This window comes from Rousettus aegyptiacus, unplaced genomic scaffold (assembly GCF_014176215.1).
Source record: "Rousettus aegyptiacus isolate mRouAeg1 unplaced genomic scaffold, mRouAeg1.p scaffold_m13_p_1, whole genome shotgun sequence".
Taxonomy (NCBI): Eukaryota; Metazoa; Chordata; class Mammalia; order Chiroptera; family Pteropodidae; genus Rousettus; species Rousettus aegyptiacus.
Window position 1 is genome coordinate 45,705,468 of NW_023416284.1, and position 19,839 is coordinate 45,725,306.

The following is a 19,839-nucleotide window of genomic DNA, read 5'->3' on the forward strand; positions in this document are numbered from 1 at the left end:
TCAAAGAAGTGGAGAATATAGTAAAATATGGAAAGGAGAGGAGCAATGTTTGATGGTAGAGTGCGTTGTAAGATGAGGTGGTAGGGATGGAACGAGAGTGGTGCTGAGTGGGGATTGACCTGTTTTCCCAAATAAAATAAAAAATTTGCTAACTAAGTATGTTACAAAGAACTTTATGTTTCAATGGTGGCTCTTAAGTGATCTGTTTTGTTGCAGATCCACCAGATGTTCCTGACAAGGTAACCTGTGTCATTTATGAGTATTCAGGCAACATGACTTGTACCTGGAATACCGGGAAGCCCACCTACATAGACACAAAGTATGTGCTGTATGTGAAGAGGTAGGTTCTTCCTTCAACACTTTAACACAAACAAATCCACTGCAGTTCAACCAGTGTTCTACCTCCAACAAGGATCTGAGAAATCAGCCTCAAACATTAAATAAGCAATCAGATTATCTCCAACTCCCTAATTATGATCAGTGAAATTACCAAAACCCTTTTTGGGCCATTAACATTTTCACTTCATGGGGCAAGGTGCTTGATAACCTTTCTAAACTTTTTATTTGTTGGTGAGCAAGGGACTAATGGTGATACAGCATTACACAATTTTAGGAGAACCTATCCTTTAAATCCCAGAGCAATCCTTCTTCAAGGGTTTACGTAATTTACTCAATCTCTCCAACTTGCCATCTCTTTACTTTAAACTAGTCCTAAACCTATTGCTCAAGTTTGTTCTAATTATTTAGGTGGAATTTGGCTTTTAAAGTGTGCATCACAGTGTCAGGTCCATGCTTAGCACTAAATTCATGAAAGGTATTATTATTAATAATGATCCTCCTCTCCAATCTTGAATTTGGTGTCCATATAGGCTGGCCAACTTTCCTGGTTTGCTTGAGTCTAGGGGGAGCTCCTGGGACATAAAACTTTGCATTTTAAAACTGAAAGTAATAATTGAATGAAAGTAATCACTTTCTACTTAAAGTTTAGGGGGGCTTTGTGGAATATGTATTTAGTTTCTATATTCAGAAACTGCAAAATAGAAAATAGCCGATGTGAAAATAATCCTTCTGTTCTTCAATGTACATAGTTCAAATCTTTCTATGTTACATTTAAACTATATTCATGTACATTAGTCTGTTTTGGATTCCTCTGCTAGTGTTAAAAATGGAAATAAAACCATTAATTTGAAAAACATTGTGAGCAAACTGGGATAAGTTGGTCACCCTATCAATGTTTCTTGTTTTGTTTGTTTGTTTATGTATTTTTAATTTTTCAATTACAGTTGATATTCAATATATCAGTTTCAGGTGTACAGCATAGTAGATAAACATTAACGAGACTTACAAAGTCATCCCCTCTGATAAGTCTAATACCCACCTGACACCATACACAGTTATTGCAATTTTATTGACTACATTCCCTAAGCTGTACTTTACATCCCCATGACTACTTTGTAACTGCCAATTTGTACTTCTTAATCCCTTAACCTTTTTCACCCAGTCCCTCAACCCTGCTTCCATTTGTCAATCACCAGTTTGTTCTCTATATCTATGAGTTTGTTTCTGTTTTGTTCATTTGTTTTGTTTTTTAGATTTCAAGTGCAAGTGAGATCATATGGTATTTGTCTTTCTCTGTCTAATTTACTTCACTTGGCATAATACCCTCTAGGGTATTATGCCAAGTGAAGTATTGCAAATGGTAAGATTTCATTCTTTTTTTATGGCTGAGTAATACTCCATTGTGTATATGTACATTTTCTTCATCTAATCGTCTATCGATGAATACTTAGGTTGCTTCCATATCTTGGCTATTGTAAATAATGCTGCAGTGAGCATAAGAATGATTATATCTTTTTGAATAGTAGTGTATTAAAGTACAATTTTTTTCTCTCAAAATTTTCACAAATAACTTATTTAAAAAAAGTTATTGGACCCTTACTGTTTGCCTCATACCGAGCCAAAAGCTTTATATGTGTTCCCTCATTTAACCCCCTACATGACCTTGTGAGGTATGTAAGTTTATTTTTCCAATTTTTGAAGACAAGGCAACTGAGACTTAGCAAGGTTAAGCAATGCATCCAAGGCCATGCAGCTGCAGAGAGGGACAGGTAGGATTTGAACCTGGCTAGCCAGATTGCCTTATCCCTAATTTAGTTCTTTTCTGCTGAAGACGTATGGATAAACAAACCACAAGGCATTTTAGTAGATGCTATCCAGGTCTTATCATTTGAAAGAGAAGAACCTTCCAAACTTGCTCTCCTTCTTCAGCTGTTAGATGCTCAGAATAATTGTGATTAAATGAAACATAAAAAGTAACACCTTTTCATTCAAGAAATTCCAGGTAAAAAAACTAGACATTTTTATGAATACATTGCTAACTAAGCCTAGAATTACTGTCTGCATGCCACAGGCAAGAAGCTCACACCTTTCATTCTGAGCAGGGATTAAACAGGGCATGGTCAAGTATTGAAGAGATGGATGATGGAAGCACTGAAAAATGGGTTTCATTGGCAAGTAATGCACAATATGCTAAGTAATGTGTTTTGTATGTACTTCATGTGCATTGTATCTTCAATCCTCAACTTTGTGAGGTAACTATTATTATTGTTCCCTTTTACAGATGGCTTGGAGACCCCAGAATACTTTTCCAAAGTCACTTGGCTAAGACATAACGGAGCCAAAATTTTAACAAGGGTCTGAGGCTTAATCTGTACACCTTGCCTTTGGGATAAAATAATCCCCATGAGATGAAAAAAGGCTGTCAGGACAAAAAAAAAAAAAAAGAGTCCCATTGCTAAGTCCACTTTAAGAATGTGAAAATGAGAGCAGTATGAGAGGACAGTTCAAGCTCATTGAAAAAAATAGGAAGTACTAGACTGACAGAGAGAACCTAGTGCCTTGAGAATTTTTGCTGTCTCCTGGATCTTTTTCCTATCTCATGGCTAAACTTGGTTGGTTGGTTGGTTGGTTAATTTTTAAAAATACAAAAAATATATACTTTGTTGAGTATAATTCACATACTATATAATTCACCTTATTTAAAGTGTACCATTAAATGATTTTAGTATATTCACAGAGTTGCACAACTATCAGCACCATCAATTTTAGAACATTTTCATCATACCAGAAATTCCATATCCATGAGCCATCACTTCCAATTTTCCTTCAACATTCCCAGCCATAGGCATCCTCTCAGGATTTGCCTATTCTAGAAACTTCATATAAAAAGACCATATACTGTGTGGCCTTTTGTGACTGGCTTCTTGCACTTGGCACGTTTTCAAAGTTCATCCATGGTATAGCATGTACCAGTACTTCATTTCTTGTCATAGCCTAATATTCTATTGTATGGATATTCCACACTTTATTTAACCACTTGTTAGTTGATGTAATTTGAATCGTTTTCACTTTTTGGCTATTATGCATAATGCTTCTATTAATATTCATGTACAATATTTTATGTAGACATAGGTTTTAACTTCTCTTGATCATATACTTAGGTCTAGAATTACTGGGTAATGTGGTAATTCTGTTTAAACTTTTGAGGAACCGCCATACTGTTTTCTAAAGCAGCCACACCATTTTAGATTCTTACGAGGAGTATATGAGAATTCCAACTTCACATTCTTGCCAACACTTGTTAGTATCTCATTGGTTATTGCCATCCTAGTGGGTATAAGTTAATCCTTTCAAGTCTCACTAACTTACCTTCTCAGGCTGTTGACAATAAAATTGTATGTAAATTTGGAATACACACACCACAATTTAAGAAAATATATCTGTCAGCAAAAATTTGCCAACCACTGCCTTGTTTTTCATCTAGTGTCATAAAAAATATTCTCCAAGTATTTTTAAAGATTATTTATTATAGATTTCTTTTAAAATCCATTATTGTATTCAAAGTTATATATGTTTAAATTATTTAAACATGTTACTGGATTTCATTAACCAATGTCACCATAAAAATAAATAACTAAAACTCTAAGATCTTTAAAAAAATAAATTATTTCCACGTGGTTTTTAAGAGGTATATCCGCTTTATAAAATGAGAAATGCCTATAGTAGTTGTTAGTACCAAGATTATTCCATTGGAAAGAACAGGAACTTTAGAGTTTTATATTTGACTTCCAGTTCCAAGACTTATCAGTCAGATGTCTTTTAAAATGCAAATATCAGAAACCTCAAGTACAGTGACTTGAACAACTGGGGCTTTATTTATATATGACCATATTTGTAGGTAGTACAGAGCTGACATGATCATGCAATGACACCCCAAGAAATTAGTCTCTTTCCACCGTTTCCTCTGCAATCTTGTGCGTTGGCTTTAATCCTCAGATGTTGTATCTCCAGATGGAGCTTAGTACTGTCATCTAATATTATCTGCCATAGTTGTTAGCTGTGTGATCTTGGAAAAGTTATTTAGCTTTTGCCGGGCCTCAGCCTCGGTAAAATGAGGACAAGTAATATCATACTGGGTTGTTTTAAAACTTATAAGGAAGCAAATTATAGGTAGTGGTTTGCAAATAGGAAATGCTTAGACAGTAAAAACAAAAAGGCAATGTTAAAGTATTATGGTGATACTCAAGGCTGACTCTCTAGGCTTATTTTATTTGTTTTTCCATCAAAACCTGACTGGTTTGTGAAGATTAATCTAAAGCCATTTTAAAAAAATCATCTAGAAGATACTATAAATAATAATTTTATTTACATTATTTTCAAGTAAGAGTAATTTTGGACAGATTACTAGAAAGAAATGTTAAATATGATCTTAAAAGTAAGACTAATTTTTTAGCTGTTGTACAAATGTCAATAGCAAATTCACTCATTCATTCTAACTGAAATGTAAACTCAGAGTGGGCAAGAATTTTCGTTTATGGTTCATTGCTATATTGCTTGAGCCTAGAATGCTCGGCACATAGTAAGTGCTCAATAAATATTTGTTGAGTGATTATTCTAACTAATAACTAGAAATAAATATTTCCTGCATTTCCCCTTCACAGTCTAGTTAAATAACAATAATAAAAGTCACATATACTAAATTTTTTTTCACTATCTGAAGTCCATCAGTAAATTACAGACCAAATCAGGCAATCCTTACTCAAATTCTGAATTAATGGAGTACAGATTAATGAGATCTTATCATATTTTAAAGAAGATATGAAAGATTAGCATAAAAATCAATGTTCCCTTAGAGAAAATTCAAAGAATGAGCCCCTATAAACACAGATAAATACCTCTTCATCTCATAATTAAAAACATACCTATGAATTAAAAAAAAAAAAAATTAGAGAAGAAAGTCAATTTTTCTAACTAGCAAAAAGATCTTTCCTCCCAGGAAAAAAAGCTTACTTAAAATGAATTTTGTGGTTGAAGTAGAAAGTATCAGATTTAAAAGGCTCTCCCGGATCCTGGGTTTTTTTGTGTGTTTTCCACTTTGGCAGATAGGTAGAGATCACCATTTGCGAGGTTTCACTTCCAACTCATGTGGTTTTATTTTCCAGTCAAATCATATACCCTTACCAGAATTTTATCTCAGCCTGCCTACTTATTTCACCAGTGGCAGTAAAGTGGTGGTCCCTCAACAACAGGGTAAGGGCCCTCAGAGATTTCTTCTGGTCTTGGGTTGAAGTTATAAAGTAGAGGAATTGTGCCTGTGTTACTTCAAGAACTTTCTCCCCAATACCTTTGTAGTGACCCCACTAGCAGAGCTTCATGGCCATTCACATACCCTTTTGTACTCTTCTGTAGTTTGCTATGTATCAATAAGTGGTAATAGAAAGGGAAAAAATGGACCTCTGCTAATACGCATCTCCATACTGTTGTCCTGATGCCCTTTACAGTTTCATGTAAATGTGTTCATTCTTTATCTTGGAAACTCTTTTAATGTCTGGCACAGTGCCTTCTACTCAACAAATTCTTGTTGAATGAAAATTAATGAATGATGGTGTCCCTTCATTACAATCAATTCAAGTCAACTCAATGAATGCTTATTTAACATTTGTGTCTTCTTAGCACTGTGTTAAGCTCTAGAGATTAAAAAAGAAAGTAGACACCATCTCTGTGTGTGAAAAGCTCATAATTTTTTAGAAAAACACCAATGGCGGAATTTTCAGACACTGTGAAAAACTAATAGGGCAATTATTTTTAAATGAAATATCATTTTAGACCCCCTAAAATCAATTGCCTCTTCTGCCGTTTCATAAGGTCTGCTTGTCTTCTTTTTTATTTGCATATTCCTAACAGCCAGAAAGAGTCCTTAGATATGATTCCAAATATTTTTAAGCTCTGATGTTATGTTTTAGTTATTCTTTTAGAACTCAATGAGCAGTTCACATTTTTTAATCCATTTTCTCATCAATTCTGTACCTATACTCAGAAAGCTAATTGTGACTGGGGAAAAACACAAACACTCGCTGATACTACTTTATATTCATGACCACTAACCTCAGCTGAGCCCAGAAAGCCACCCAGTGGTCCTAATACATTTCACTGGCCAAGTCACTCCCTCAGTAAGCCAGATAATTATTTCATTACTTTTTCTCTCTTCTCTTATCTCTAACATCTTTTCTCCTTCCTCGTTCTCTACAGATTACCTACTTTCTATTTCTCTGAGAAAATAAGAGCAATGAGATATACCACAACCTCTTTTATCTCCTGATGAATTGATATCTGTGCCCACATACTTGGTCTTCTCTTCTACTGCTGTGGGTGAGCTACCATTGCCCTGAAGACAGTTCTCCACTTTTGCACTAGATCTTACCCCTCCTGCCTACTGCAGGGCACTGCTCCAGCAACATTCCCCTCTTTCTTCTGTCTCTTCACCTTTTCTATCTTTAATGAATTATTCCCATCAGTTTTTAAACATGCTATATCATCTGCCCTCTTGAAAAATACAACCCTCCCTTGATCCCTTTCCTCCACTACCTTATTTCTCTGCTCTTTATGGCAAAAATCTTCTAAAAAGACACCTATATTTTATCTGTTTCTTCTCTTCTCATCCTCTCTTTAATCTGAAAGAGTGCCGCTAATGACTTCCCCATTGCCAAATCCAGCAGCTTATTTCTAGTCTTTCTCTTCCTTTCAAGAGCATTACTATCAGGTGCATTTAATTTAGCTTTTTAATTCCTTCTTTTTGGCGTCCAGGACACCACCCCCTGTTGGTTCTCTTCCTTCATAGGTGCTTTTCATCAGTCTGACTGATTCCTCTTTATTTCCTATAAAGTAATAGGCCCCCAGAGAACTATCCCAGGATCTCTCATTATCTCTACTTACACTCATTATTTAAAAGATCCCATTCAAATTTATGGTGTAAATCTCCCTAATTTATATCTCTAGTCCAAACATCTCTCCTGAACCGCAGCTACCATATTTCTAACATCGTACTCAACATTTCCTCTTAAAAATTCAAAGATCACTCAAAGCCAACATTTTCAAAATCAAACATTCAGTTTCCTCTCCCTAGACTTGCATTCCCCTTCTCAGTAAATGGCACTGTTTAAACTCCATCCTTTGCATTATTCAGATCATAACTATTTGCATTCTCCTGGATTGTTCTCTACAAATGATTGGCAAAACCTATTGGATCTGTCTTTAAAATTTGACCTCTTCTCACTACCTACGTAGAAACCCTGGTCCAAGCCACATCATCTCTCATCTGCGTTCCGAACTGGCGCCCAAGCCTTCCTATAGTTCATTAGTTATTCAAAGTAGCCAGAGTAATCCTTTTCACATGCACTTCAGATCATATCACTCCTCTGCTGAAAATCTCCCATTTTACTCAGAGATCAAAACCAGAGTTCTTCAATGACCCTACATGACTTTACAAGGCCTTCTAAATTTCTCCATCTTCCATAACTCTCTGATCTCTTCTCTAATCCCTTTCCATCTCCTTCACTCTACCAACCCTTATTGTCTTCCTTACTCTTCTTTGAACAGAACAAGCAAGGTCCTGAGTCAGGGCCTTTGCAAATTGCCTAGAATGCTATTCCTCCAGAAAGCCACAAGAGTTGATCATTTACTGCTCTTAATGTCACTTTCTCAGCTCCCTAAAACAAAAAATTTTCTCCATCTCTACTTGTAACACTTCCTAACCCCTTTTTTGCTTTATTTTTCTTCTGAACATGTATCATCGCAGGACATACTATAAATTTATTTGTTTCTACTAGAATGTATGCTCTATGAACGTTGGGATTTTCTGTTTTGTTCACTGTTGTAGCCCCAGTGTCTAAAGTAGTGCTTGGAGTGTAATAGGTATTAAATAAATAATGTTGAATGAGTGATTAAATAAATGAAAGACACATTCACCATTACCACCATAAATTGGCAGTGTTTATTGAAAATCTGTTAACTACAACTAGAGCTAGGGGCACAAGGAACTTCAGAAACATATAAATAATACTGACTCCCTTCAATAAATAATCTATTATGTACTAATTAGCCCATGAAAAACAAAATAGAAATAAGAAATTCAACAACTTTGTAATATACAGTTTTATATAAAAATAGTCCCAAAACAGAGTCAGCCATTATTACTGAATTCTTTATCTAAAATAGTGCTTTGTGGTCTAGATACTAATATAAGGGTGGATTTTAAAAGCAGAATTAAATTACCTCGTAACTATGGTTAATGACAGTTTGATAACACATTTTCATTTTGACTTGCGGTCTCAATACATGTGGTTATAGGATTAGCCTCACACCAATTAAGAACATGTATGTGGTTTTCCCTAACTGGAAAATATTCAAAGATGCCCTACTTACTACTTGCACATAGTTGCCATTTTCTTATTTTCACATTTTAATTCTTATTTAGCATGAGGTTAACATATCTTGTAGCAAATTCTCTGCTAACTTGTTTTTTTTTTTTTCAGAAAGAATATAAGGGAACTACGTAAATACTTGAATTTAATGGCATGATTTGACTACAGATACAAACAATACAAAATTTCACTTGTCGAAATACAGAAATTTAAAAATTTTTATTTTTTAGAATGTATGAAAGTCATATGTCATAAATATCTTTTACTTCATAGCAATAATTGCTTTCTAGTAAGCCCTTTATTTTATGTGTGAAGCCACCTACTCCATACTTTCTTATCTCGTTTATTAACTTATCTCATTTACTCATGATAACAATGATGTTATAATTTTTTTTTACAGATGAATAAACTAAAGTACATAGAGGTTAAGTAACTGGCTCCAAGTTCCATAGTTTATCAAGGGGCTGAAATTTGAACCTAAGTCGGCCACTATACGTCCTACTTGTTTACTTCATGGTGTTCATAGTGATGTCCCTGCTGGTGAAAGGAAAGAGGCAGCACTGGAAAATATGCACTGAGGGTTTAAAAACCTGAACTGAACTAGAGTAGCTGCTGCTACCTGCATGCTATGTACCTCCTCCTCCCGCACTCCAATCCCTGTCAGCCTTAGAGAGATTTCTTTATTGCCTACTGAAGTTACCCTAATCTGGTAGTGGCAATGAGTCTAAAAAATAAAAATATAATTTCTTTTGATTTATAAATGCATTTATTACTTGGTACTGGAAGGCTGGTTCCTCTTTTCCTCCTTAGAGTTTTCTGTCTCAGCAAGCATGTCCCTCTGGATTTCAACAAGTCTAAGTGACTGGCAAGTTATAATTCTGGCTGGGAGATTGTGGGGCTAAAAAATTCGAGAATTGCCGTGTAGACATATGGTAGTTACAGAACCTAAAGTGGAGCTCTAGGGATAAAATGCCAGTGATTTTTAAATTGTTTCTTCCCCATAAAGTCAGTCCCCTATGACAGATGGCAATTGATGATATTAGATAAAGAAATCAGGCCAGTGTTTGCTTCAGTAGCCCAGATATTGTAATAGAATAGTGCAGAGAAGATGGACATGACCTCTGACCAAGAATGACATGCAAATTTGCGAAGCATTCTATTCATTAAGTATAAGAACATAGGGTACTTGTCTTCACCATTGTTCAAATTTCAAGGTTATTTCTCTTTTAATCTAGAGTATTGATATCAATGCAATACAATTAACTTAGGAATCTACAAGTAATATAACTGAACGGATAACATGTAGATAGAACCTAGACCATGGTCACAGCTATCAAAACTAAGAGGAAAGATAAAATGAGAAAATAATATTTAAAAAAATGCTTCACCTTAATCTGGGTGACTCTTAAAGGTGATGGAGAGAAAGTCGTTAAAAATAGCAAACTGGGAATATCAGAAAGGCAGCTTGCTGTTGACAATAATGGAGTAACTGGCAAGATGCTCTGATTTGCACAGAAAGATAATTTAGTTGCAAATGCGCTATAGATCTAGTCTCAGGCAAGACATCCAAATGCACCACAGATATGTGGTAGCTGTACATGTAGAATAGTGATTGAAACCAGAAAGTTGAGTGAGCTGAGGGAAGGAGCTAAGGAAAAGGCAAGCGCCAAGGGCTGTCCCTCAATGTGGTGGGATAAGAGGAGTCAGGAGGGGAGTCCAGGTGGAGGATTAGCAGAGGGAAGGTGTCACTAAGCAGGTGTGAAAAAGAGTTCCCACCCAGAAGATGTGACAGGGTCAGGAAGCCAAGGGAAGTAAGAATTTTGAGTAATTAAGAAGGACAGATGCTAAAAAAGAGGATTCAGAGGATTTCACCTTGGAAAGAATGCCATTTTAGAAGAGTAGTTTCAGGAGAGAAGTGAAAGTAGACATCCCAACAAAGAGCTTAAAGAACAAGGATGTAATAACCAAGGCTGTGGAAAATCTGTCTGAGAAGCTTAAGAAAAGGAAATAAAAAGAATTGGTAGTTCAAAGTGTTCAAGAAATATAAACTTAGTGAAACTAGTGAAAACATCCTCATGTTATGAATGGATCTGATCACAGATAGTGGTGTCTACAAGTCTGAGGGGGCCCTATATTTATCTCTGCAGATTCCCTTCAGGAGTTCAGCAACTGAGAGAAACCACAGAGTCAGCCCATGAAAATCAAAATGTAAAAGTATTTGTATTTTAATTCATTTAAAATATTTAAATAATTTAAAATATTTTATAATATGTACTGATGAAGCTTGATGATGGAGAGCACGGCTTTGGTATATGGCAACAGTAAACTTTCTAATACTAAGCCTTCCAGAATAAACAGATTTGTTGCCCTCACCGAGCATCACAGGCAGCACAAGATAGCTGCAGGTTGCCACCCAGGGCCTCACTCCTCTAAATCCTACAGCATACTGGAGGAGCAAACCAGAAAAGGTCATCTCTCTAGTCTTCTGACTCCTGTGGAAAAAAGAAAGAGAGAGGGACTGAGGTGCATGTGCCCTGTTCTTCCTGAGTAGAATCACCCCCATATTCAAGAGGGAAGAGTGAGCCTGAAGCAAGACAAGAGGTGGGGAGGTTTAAAGACACTCTCTCCTCACAGAAACCAGTACATGAGGGAAGAAATATTCCCCGGTACTCTGCGCTACTCCCAACCCCTACTCTTAAAATATTGCAGAGTAGAATGTTTAAAAGAATTAAAAGAGAGGCTCAAACTTTTCATTTAAAGCCAATGTCGATTAATAAATCTTCAAGTTTTAGCCTTAACAAATAACATTTGAAATTTTACCAAGTTTAATTGGCGGGTTAGAGATCCTCGATCATTCAATTATAAACACGTGGATAAATATATTTTGAAGTAATAATTTAATAGCTCTTTCTATCTCTCTTTCCTAACTGGGTCTCTCCTGTCCAGCTTCTCCATTCTCCAGCAGCAAATAACTTCCTTTCCCCTCATTCAATTAGCCACCAGGCCCAGTCAGTTTTACCCTCAAAATCTTCAAGACCCAGTCTGCTCTACTTCGAGTTACTTCTTGCATTTGCATGCTCCAGCGATTAAACTTGTTGGACTTTCTCAAAAATAGCATTTAACTTAATTTATTTGCTTCAGAACATGCTTTTCTTTTCTCCTGGAAGGTTAGTCTTCCCTGACCACATTCCTATTTCTCACCCCATCATCATTCCACACCTCATTCTTACCCCTGACTCCACCTCTGGTAGAAATACCTGACTCAAAGCCCTTGCACTGAACCCCTATGCAGTGCTCTTTCCCAAAAGGTACTCATTTATTTCAAACTATGTCCAGAGCTGACTTATTCACCAGGCAGATTAGGCACAGTGCCCAGAGAGTCCACTACTTTCAGGAGTCCACAAAATGTTTAATTACATTTAAAATCAGAAGGGAAAAAATGAACCGTTAAGTCAAAGAAAATATTTTAATATATAATATTAATATATTTGCTTTTATAACAACAGTTGTAAAATACTACCTATAAAAATGTATACACCCATGCACGCATGCACACACGTACTATATTTTTCTTAATGAGAGGAGTCCATGAGGACAAAATTGCTTAGGGCCTTTGAAAGTTATACTGTGGTCCTAGATAGTCTTGAATTTATTTTTTTAAATTCTTAAAATCAATTTTTATTCATTTTTCAGTAAATGTTGCCTTCTGAAAGCAAACTGAAAAAGGTAACCTCAAAAAAATTGAGGAATAATTATTTTAAAGCAAACATAACTGGTGATTATAATCTTTTTTATTTTTTTTAAGTTTAGAGACAAAAGAAGAACAACAATATCTCACCTCAAATTATATTAACATCTCCATTGATTCATTACGAAGAGGCAAGAACTATTTGGTTTGGGTCCAAGCTGAAAATGTACTAGGCATGGAGAAGTCAAAACAACTGCAAATTCACCTCGACGATATAGGTAAAGAATAAGAAAGTCTATTTTTATGAATAAACAATTAATTTGTGCTGACCTAGTAGAATGAAGTCTAGATCTGAAAGTTCCTCAAAAGTTCCTCTAGAGCATGATAAAGTAAACAAGAATTACCCATAATTTCTGCACAAGTGTATGTGTTTTTAAAAATATTTATTGATAATTTCTTATGTTCAAGCATTGTTCTAAGGGCGAGGAGAAATAACATAAAGGTATCTGTTGCCCTAAATATCTCGTGATCTCCTAGAGAAGATGAAAAGAAATAAGGATTAGAATAAAGTGCTGAGTTTTATGTTGTGAGAAGTATAATATACTAAGGAGTTCTTCTGTATACCCTATGGTGGAAGTTATGTTTTTGTTTTTATTTTGAAAAGTTTTACAAAACACATAGAAAATTGTGGAGAATTATGTAGACATCTCTATGTTTATCAGCCAAATTTAACAAATGTTAACATTTTTTGCTTCAGATATTTCTAGACCTTGCCTTTTTAAACTTACAATGTAAAATAAATATTTTTATTAATTTAATCTATGATATTATTTTTAATACATGTCTTTAGTCACTTATTGGAGATTTAGTCTGTTTTCAAATTTTCACCCTTATAAACTAGACTGTCATGAACAACCTTTTGGCTAAAGTTTTGTGTGTAGTTAGGTTTTTCCTTAAAATAAATTCCAAAAAGTAATTAGGCCTTTTACAACTTGAACCTGTTACAATTACATCCTAACCCTAAAACCAGAGTTCATCCAAAGGGCAGCAAGTGTGGATCACCCTGTTGAGAGATCCTATTGCCAATTTTTCCTGTTTTTATCATAGTAGTCTCCCCTTATCTGTGGTTCTGCTTTATGTGATTTCAATTATGTTTGGTCAACCACAATCCAAAAATATTAAATGGAAAATTCCAGAATTAAACAATTTATATGTTTTAAATTGTGTGCCATTCTGAGCAGTGTGATGAAATCTCTGGTCATTCAGTTACGTTCTGCCTGTGAATCATCCCTTTGTCTCTAGTTTCCAACTATTACGTACATGCTACCTGCCTGTGAGTCACTTAGTAGCTGTCTCAGTTATCAGATTGACTGCCATGGTATCACCATGGCTATGTTCAGGTCACCCTTATTTTACTTTGTAATGACCCCTAAGTGCAAGAGTAATGATGCTGACAATTTGGATATGCCAAAGAGGAGCTATAAAGTGCTTCCTTTAAGTGAAAAGGTGACTACTATACAATACGATATTATAAGAGAGAGAGGGCGATGGAGACAGACAGAGCACACATCTACATGACCTTTATTACAATATATTGTTAAAATTATTCTATTTTATTATTAGTTATTGCTGTTAATATCTTACTGAATCTAATTATAAATTAAACTTTACCATAGGTATGTATGTACAGGAAAAAACATAGTATACATAGAGTTTGTTACTATCTGTGGTTTCAAGCATCCACTGGGGGCCTTAGAACCAATTTGTTACAAATAAGGGGAGACTACTGTGTTAAGGATGACTTCAGGAAGCTAATCTTTATGCAGCACTTTCTTTAGGGCTAACTGCTATTACATACATTATTTAACTCTCACAAAAACCTTATTTTGCAGAAGAGATTATAATGTATACAAGAGAAACTGAGGCTGCAGATTTAGGGAACTTCTAATTCTAACATCCTCAATTTCTACCCTCAGTTTTTATTTAAAAGCACATTGCAATATGTCTGACAACTTTCCTGCTAATGATCAAAGGAATGTGATGCCTTCTTTGGGGTACAACATGGATATCCTTGGGGGATCACTAGGGTCTTTGACTGGAATTAATATCTCTTCTCAACTTTTGTCTGGACTAAACTCAAGTATCTCAGCTAACAGGATTGGTCTAAAAATTTATCATTATGCTCTGAACATCAGATTGAAAACAAACACTGCCGACTATGGTGATGAAAAGCAACTCCACTATACTGTATATTCTTGGAATTATAGTTCTCTTGACCATGCTCTACACATTTTCATAAATTTACATTTTGAGGTAGGATTCTGCAATATACCTTTTTCTTAAAACAAAATGCCTTTGATGAATTAATAATATTTAAAGGCTATCGTGTCCAGTATCATTTTGGCAATGTCATTTTTAGGAACTAAATTATTATTAGTATTACTGTCATTATCATTGTGATCTTACTATGATCATATTATTATTGTACCCATTTATTGAACACTTACTGTGTCCCAGACAACATGCACATCACATCAAATTCTGGAAACAATCACACATGGTACAGTGCCCATTTTACAGATGAAGAAAAAGATGAAATAATTTGCTCGAGGTCACATAGCTAGTGAAGAGAAGAGCTAGATTTCATCCCAGACTTGCTGACTTTCCATGACTAACCACCACTCCACCTCCCATAAAGGGAAAATCTCATGTGGTCACTGCCTCCAAATCTGACTCCTCACACTGTGAACTTGGAAGCCTCTTGTTTAGAGTTGTTATTTCTCCTGCACATCCTCCTCCTCACCCTCCTTCTTCTCCTCCTCCTTTCTAATTATCCAAAATGGACTCTTAGAAACTCAGGTTGAAAAATACAAGTTAACGGTACAGGAGACTCCACCTAACAAAGCCATCAGCTTATTAATAGATGAGCTATATTTATCTGTGACACTTTAAGAATGAGACATTGCAAGTTAGATAAATGAACTGCTCTATGAAAATGAAGATGGTGGATTCTCCCGGGAGCAATTTCCACTTAACAGCTATGGGTCTGGACTTTAATTTAGTTGAAGAGGGTGCATCAAGAGGCAGGCAGTAACACTGTGCAGTAACACTGTGCCAAAATTACTTGTGAGAGGAATGCTTAAACTTCTTTGATAAAGAAATAAATTCGAATACAAAAAGTGTAGTGCCTTCTGGCTGCCATTTTGAACACTAATTCTTCTCTATTGAATAATTATGGGTAAATACATGCTATTGGAAAGATACCAATAATGATAATCTGGTTCTTTATTTTAATACAAGTGAAAACTGAAAATATAACATCTATGATGACTTGACCATTTGGGGGGGATTTTTGTGTTTAATTTTCACTTTATAAATAGTTCATGGCAGTTAAAACTAAATGATATATTGTTTATGGATAGATGCAGATGAGGCAAAAAAAATGAAAATCAATACAATCATTACCATAAAATTAAAAACAGAAGTTACTTCTGGTAGGAAAAGGAGATTGGGGAATAGTAGGTTGGCTATCAATCAATGTCTTCCACAGGTCAGTTCATTTTAAAATATTTATCACTTACTTCCTATTATAGATATTTTCTTTTATAGTTTTATCATATACTTTCATCATATACTAAGTTTCCTTTTATGGTTGGGTCTGGATTTGACAGTTTTGCTTCTTTTTTAATGTAAAATCTTATGGGAATCTATGAAACCTAAGCAGTGAGAGCAAAAATTCAATATTTGAGATTTGTGCAATAGATTACATGTTCAAGTACATGTTATACAATATATATTCATTATAGTAAGCTCATTCAAATCTAAAGACTTAGATCTTTACTGCACTAACCTGCTCTGTGCTAAGACTCTATTGTAAACCTGACTTACTGTGATCTGCATTTCTTATGGGACTAAACAGACCTTTGACTCTTCCTTAAAATGCTGGTGTTAATATTCCAGTGGCAGGCCAAACTCAGGGGTAGGATACAAGAGAGGGTAAACAACATAGCCATGAGGGAGCTTAACTGATCTCAAGTGGTCTCAGAACCTCCAAGGAGTCCACTTCTCTGACTCTAGAAATCTTTAAATACTAATTCTTATTACAAGAAACTTATACTAGCTAAAGGAAATCAACTATGGGATTCAGAGGATAAAAATTTAGTGTAGTAAGCTCTTTAATTAGACTAATTCTGCTACTACTACGTCTGTCTTATGCTAGGTTTAGCCTCAAAGTTTAATTCTAAGGCTGTATTACTAGAGGGCAAATTTTTAATATTTATATGTCTCTATAAATTATATACTTGTGCACATAATTTAAGATAATAGTTATTGATAATAAAACAATAATTTTCCCAAGGAATACTTTATACATTTAGAATAAATTAAAATGAATTCATAGATAATATTAAACTGCAACAATGATCCCTAAAAACACACATATGGGCTCTTGAGTTCTTTGTTAAATAATACATCTAGCAAATTCATAGGTTTTTATTGTTCTAATCATGCACGTCAGAGAAATGGAAAGTGCCAATGGTTCTATTCTACAAGCTTGCAAGTACAAACTTGAGAGTATACAGTTTAGAAATACAGAGATTACTGTTATACCATTACTCCTAGTACAACAAAAGAACTAGTAAGATAACCAATCGGAATTTCAGTTCCCTTTTGAAAGTTATCATAATAGAACATGCAATAATTGGTAAAATCTTAGGGTCTTGTGAGACTTGCTTTGTTCAAATCATATTCTCAAGTACAGATTTGTTTTAGTGGAGAATAAAATAAATTAGCAATAAATATAAGTATTCATACAAATTTCTCTCTAATACCGGAGAATAAAAATAATATTATTGTAAAAGGTCTTAGTTTAACATCATAGCAAATAAAATTCTCTGAACTAAATTTAGGATACAAAACATCTCCACCTAAACACATGTAGGGAAGAAAAGCTATCTCCTTTTCTTCTTTCTTACATTCTTTTGTTAATAAGGCCTGGCTCTGAAATTTCATTAGTTAGGATTATAAGGGGGAGAGAGGTGGGAAAGAGACAAGACTCTTAAAGCTCCATTTAAAATAAATGGAGAATGGGCTGAATAGAATTTTACTTAACAATTGCAATGTTCTCCCACATAACAGCTTAGAAACAAGAAAAAAAAAAAAAACCTCATTGTTAATTAGGTCATGGATTCTTTTTTTTTTTTTTTTTTTAGTACTTTGAGTTTTAACTTGTCTGTGGATTGATGAAAAGATACAAATTTCTCCCTAGGCCAGTTTTAAATTGCTGGGGTTTTATTTTGTTTTGTTTTCTAGTGATACCTTCTGCATCTATCATTTCCAGGGCTGAAGATATAAATACTACAGTGCCCAAGACAATAATTCATTGGGATAGTCAAACAAAAATTGAAAATGTTTCCTGTGAAATGAGATACAAGGCTACAACAAACCAAACTTGGACCGTAAGCTAACTTTCACTATTCTTTAGCTTGTAAATGAATGAAAGAAAAGATAACCAGCAGTCAGAGACCACAGTGGACTTATGACCTATTTTACATGTTCTTATCTGATTCTGCGTGATATTCAAACTACTCTAATTTTCATAATGATTACCACATGCTTCCAAACACAGAAATGTTTTCTGAAAATTTACATTTCTATGCTGAGAGGCATCTAGAAAAAGAAAAACTATTAAAAAAATAACTTTAGATTTATAGTGTTCCTTTTTAAGTGAAAAAACGTGAAATTCAAAATGTAAGATCTGTTATTAGTATTGGCCTTAGTCTCAGATGAACATGAGGTAGAAAAATGAATGTCGAGAAACTAACCATCTTTAAGTATCAATGATAAGCTACTGAGTGCCTTAAGAGAGGCATAGGTATAAGATTAATTAATAAAATCACACTACATGACAGTACCTGTGAATATTAATAAAAACAAACTAATTTGAATATAGAGGAACACTAGTCTGAGGAAAAAGTTCCAATTTTGGGCATGTGAAAAGAAATGCCATTTTATTATTTTCAAGTATATAAATTTCCATTTAGTCAAAATAATTAAGGCGTAGAGTTGTCTGGCTTTGATTAATTAAGAGTTACGTATCATGTATGATGGATATATGGATTAAAAAATGTGATATATATACACAATAAAATTTTACTCAGCTGTAAAGAAAAATGAAATCTTACCATTTGTAACCACATGGACGGACCCGGGGGTATTAAGCTAAGTGAAAAAGTCAGACAGGGAAAGAAAAATACCATATGAGTTCACATATATGTGGAATCTAAACTAACAAACAAACAAATAAACAAAACAAAACAGAAACAGACACATAGATATCGAGAACAAGCTGATAGTTGCCCAAGGGGAGGGGGTTGAGGAACGGGTGAAAACAAAAGAAAGAAAGTTCTGGGCAAAGATGGTGGGTTGAACACATTCACCTAAATGAAATAAAATAATAAAATAACAATTCTCCTTTTAAAAAAACAGTTATGTATCATGTATGAGCTAACTGGTTTTCAGGGAGTTAAATGAAATGATATATATTTAACACTAATGTTGGGCGATTACCATTAGTGTGACTCCAAAGCCTTCTACTGCTTCGGCCTCGTCATTCTGAACATCGGTCTTGCTGGAGAGCAATGTGTTTAAAGAGTGTCAAGGAGGCAAGGGTAAAACTATACTGATCTCATGATATCTTCTAAAGATTGCCCTTTAAAAATAAATTCCTGATGTCAAATTTTTTTATTACTCTTACTCATTTAAATCAGAAATGTGAATTTTACAGTTGTTTAGATTACACTTTTCATTTTAGATTTGACTTCATGAGCTGCATCATTTGGTGAATAGCCCAGTAATGACACACTGAACTCCTTGACTAAATATTTACGGCATCTCTGTGCACAGCAACCCCATGCTTAAAGCCTGGGACAAACAAGACAAATATGAAACAAAAATCCACAGCCAATCTTTTGCCTATGTGGAATTTAGGTAAAATTGAAAACAACCTAAATGAAATTCTTGAGTTTCAGATTTTGAGTTACTAGGGGTTTGTTCAAATAGGACACCTGGGGCCCTTGTGTAGCGTCATGTCACAGCACGATACTGAGAATATGAATCTCCCTTATTCGGCATAAGTAAGAGGAGATAAGAGGCCATCATAGTGTTTTAAAAAACAGTAAGGAATTATGTTATCAGTATCTCTGAGCAGGCTTTCAGAAACCAACTGTTTTTTCATCTAAACTCTTGTTCTCTGCTCTCCCTGGTGTTTCTACATATACCATTGTGAGACTTGGTAACTTAGAGGTAAATTTGAGCTCAATTTTCAAAACTCTCTTTTTATCAGCAGCAGGCAAATGAAGGAGTTGAAAGAATATTCTTATCTAATTTAATCTT

At 34.7% G+C, this 19,839-nt stretch overlaps 1 protein-coding gene across 2 annotated transcripts in view; it reads left to right on the plus strand.

The window, feature by feature from the left end:
- Positions 1-19,839, plus strand: part of IL23R (interleukin 23 receptor) — an 82,819-nt gene that overhangs the window by 35,322 nt on the left and 27,658 nt on the right. For both annotated transcript variants that reach the window (XM_036235079.1, XM_016164540.2), the window contains exons 5-7: positions 217-340; positions 12,565-12,725; positions 17,758-17,903. In XM_036235079.1, coding sequence (XP_036090972.1) covers positions 217-340; positions 12,565-12,725; positions 17,758-17,903 — 431 coding nt within the window. The remainder of the gene's footprint in view (positions 1-216; positions 341-12,564; positions 12,726-17,757; positions 17,904-19,839) is intronic.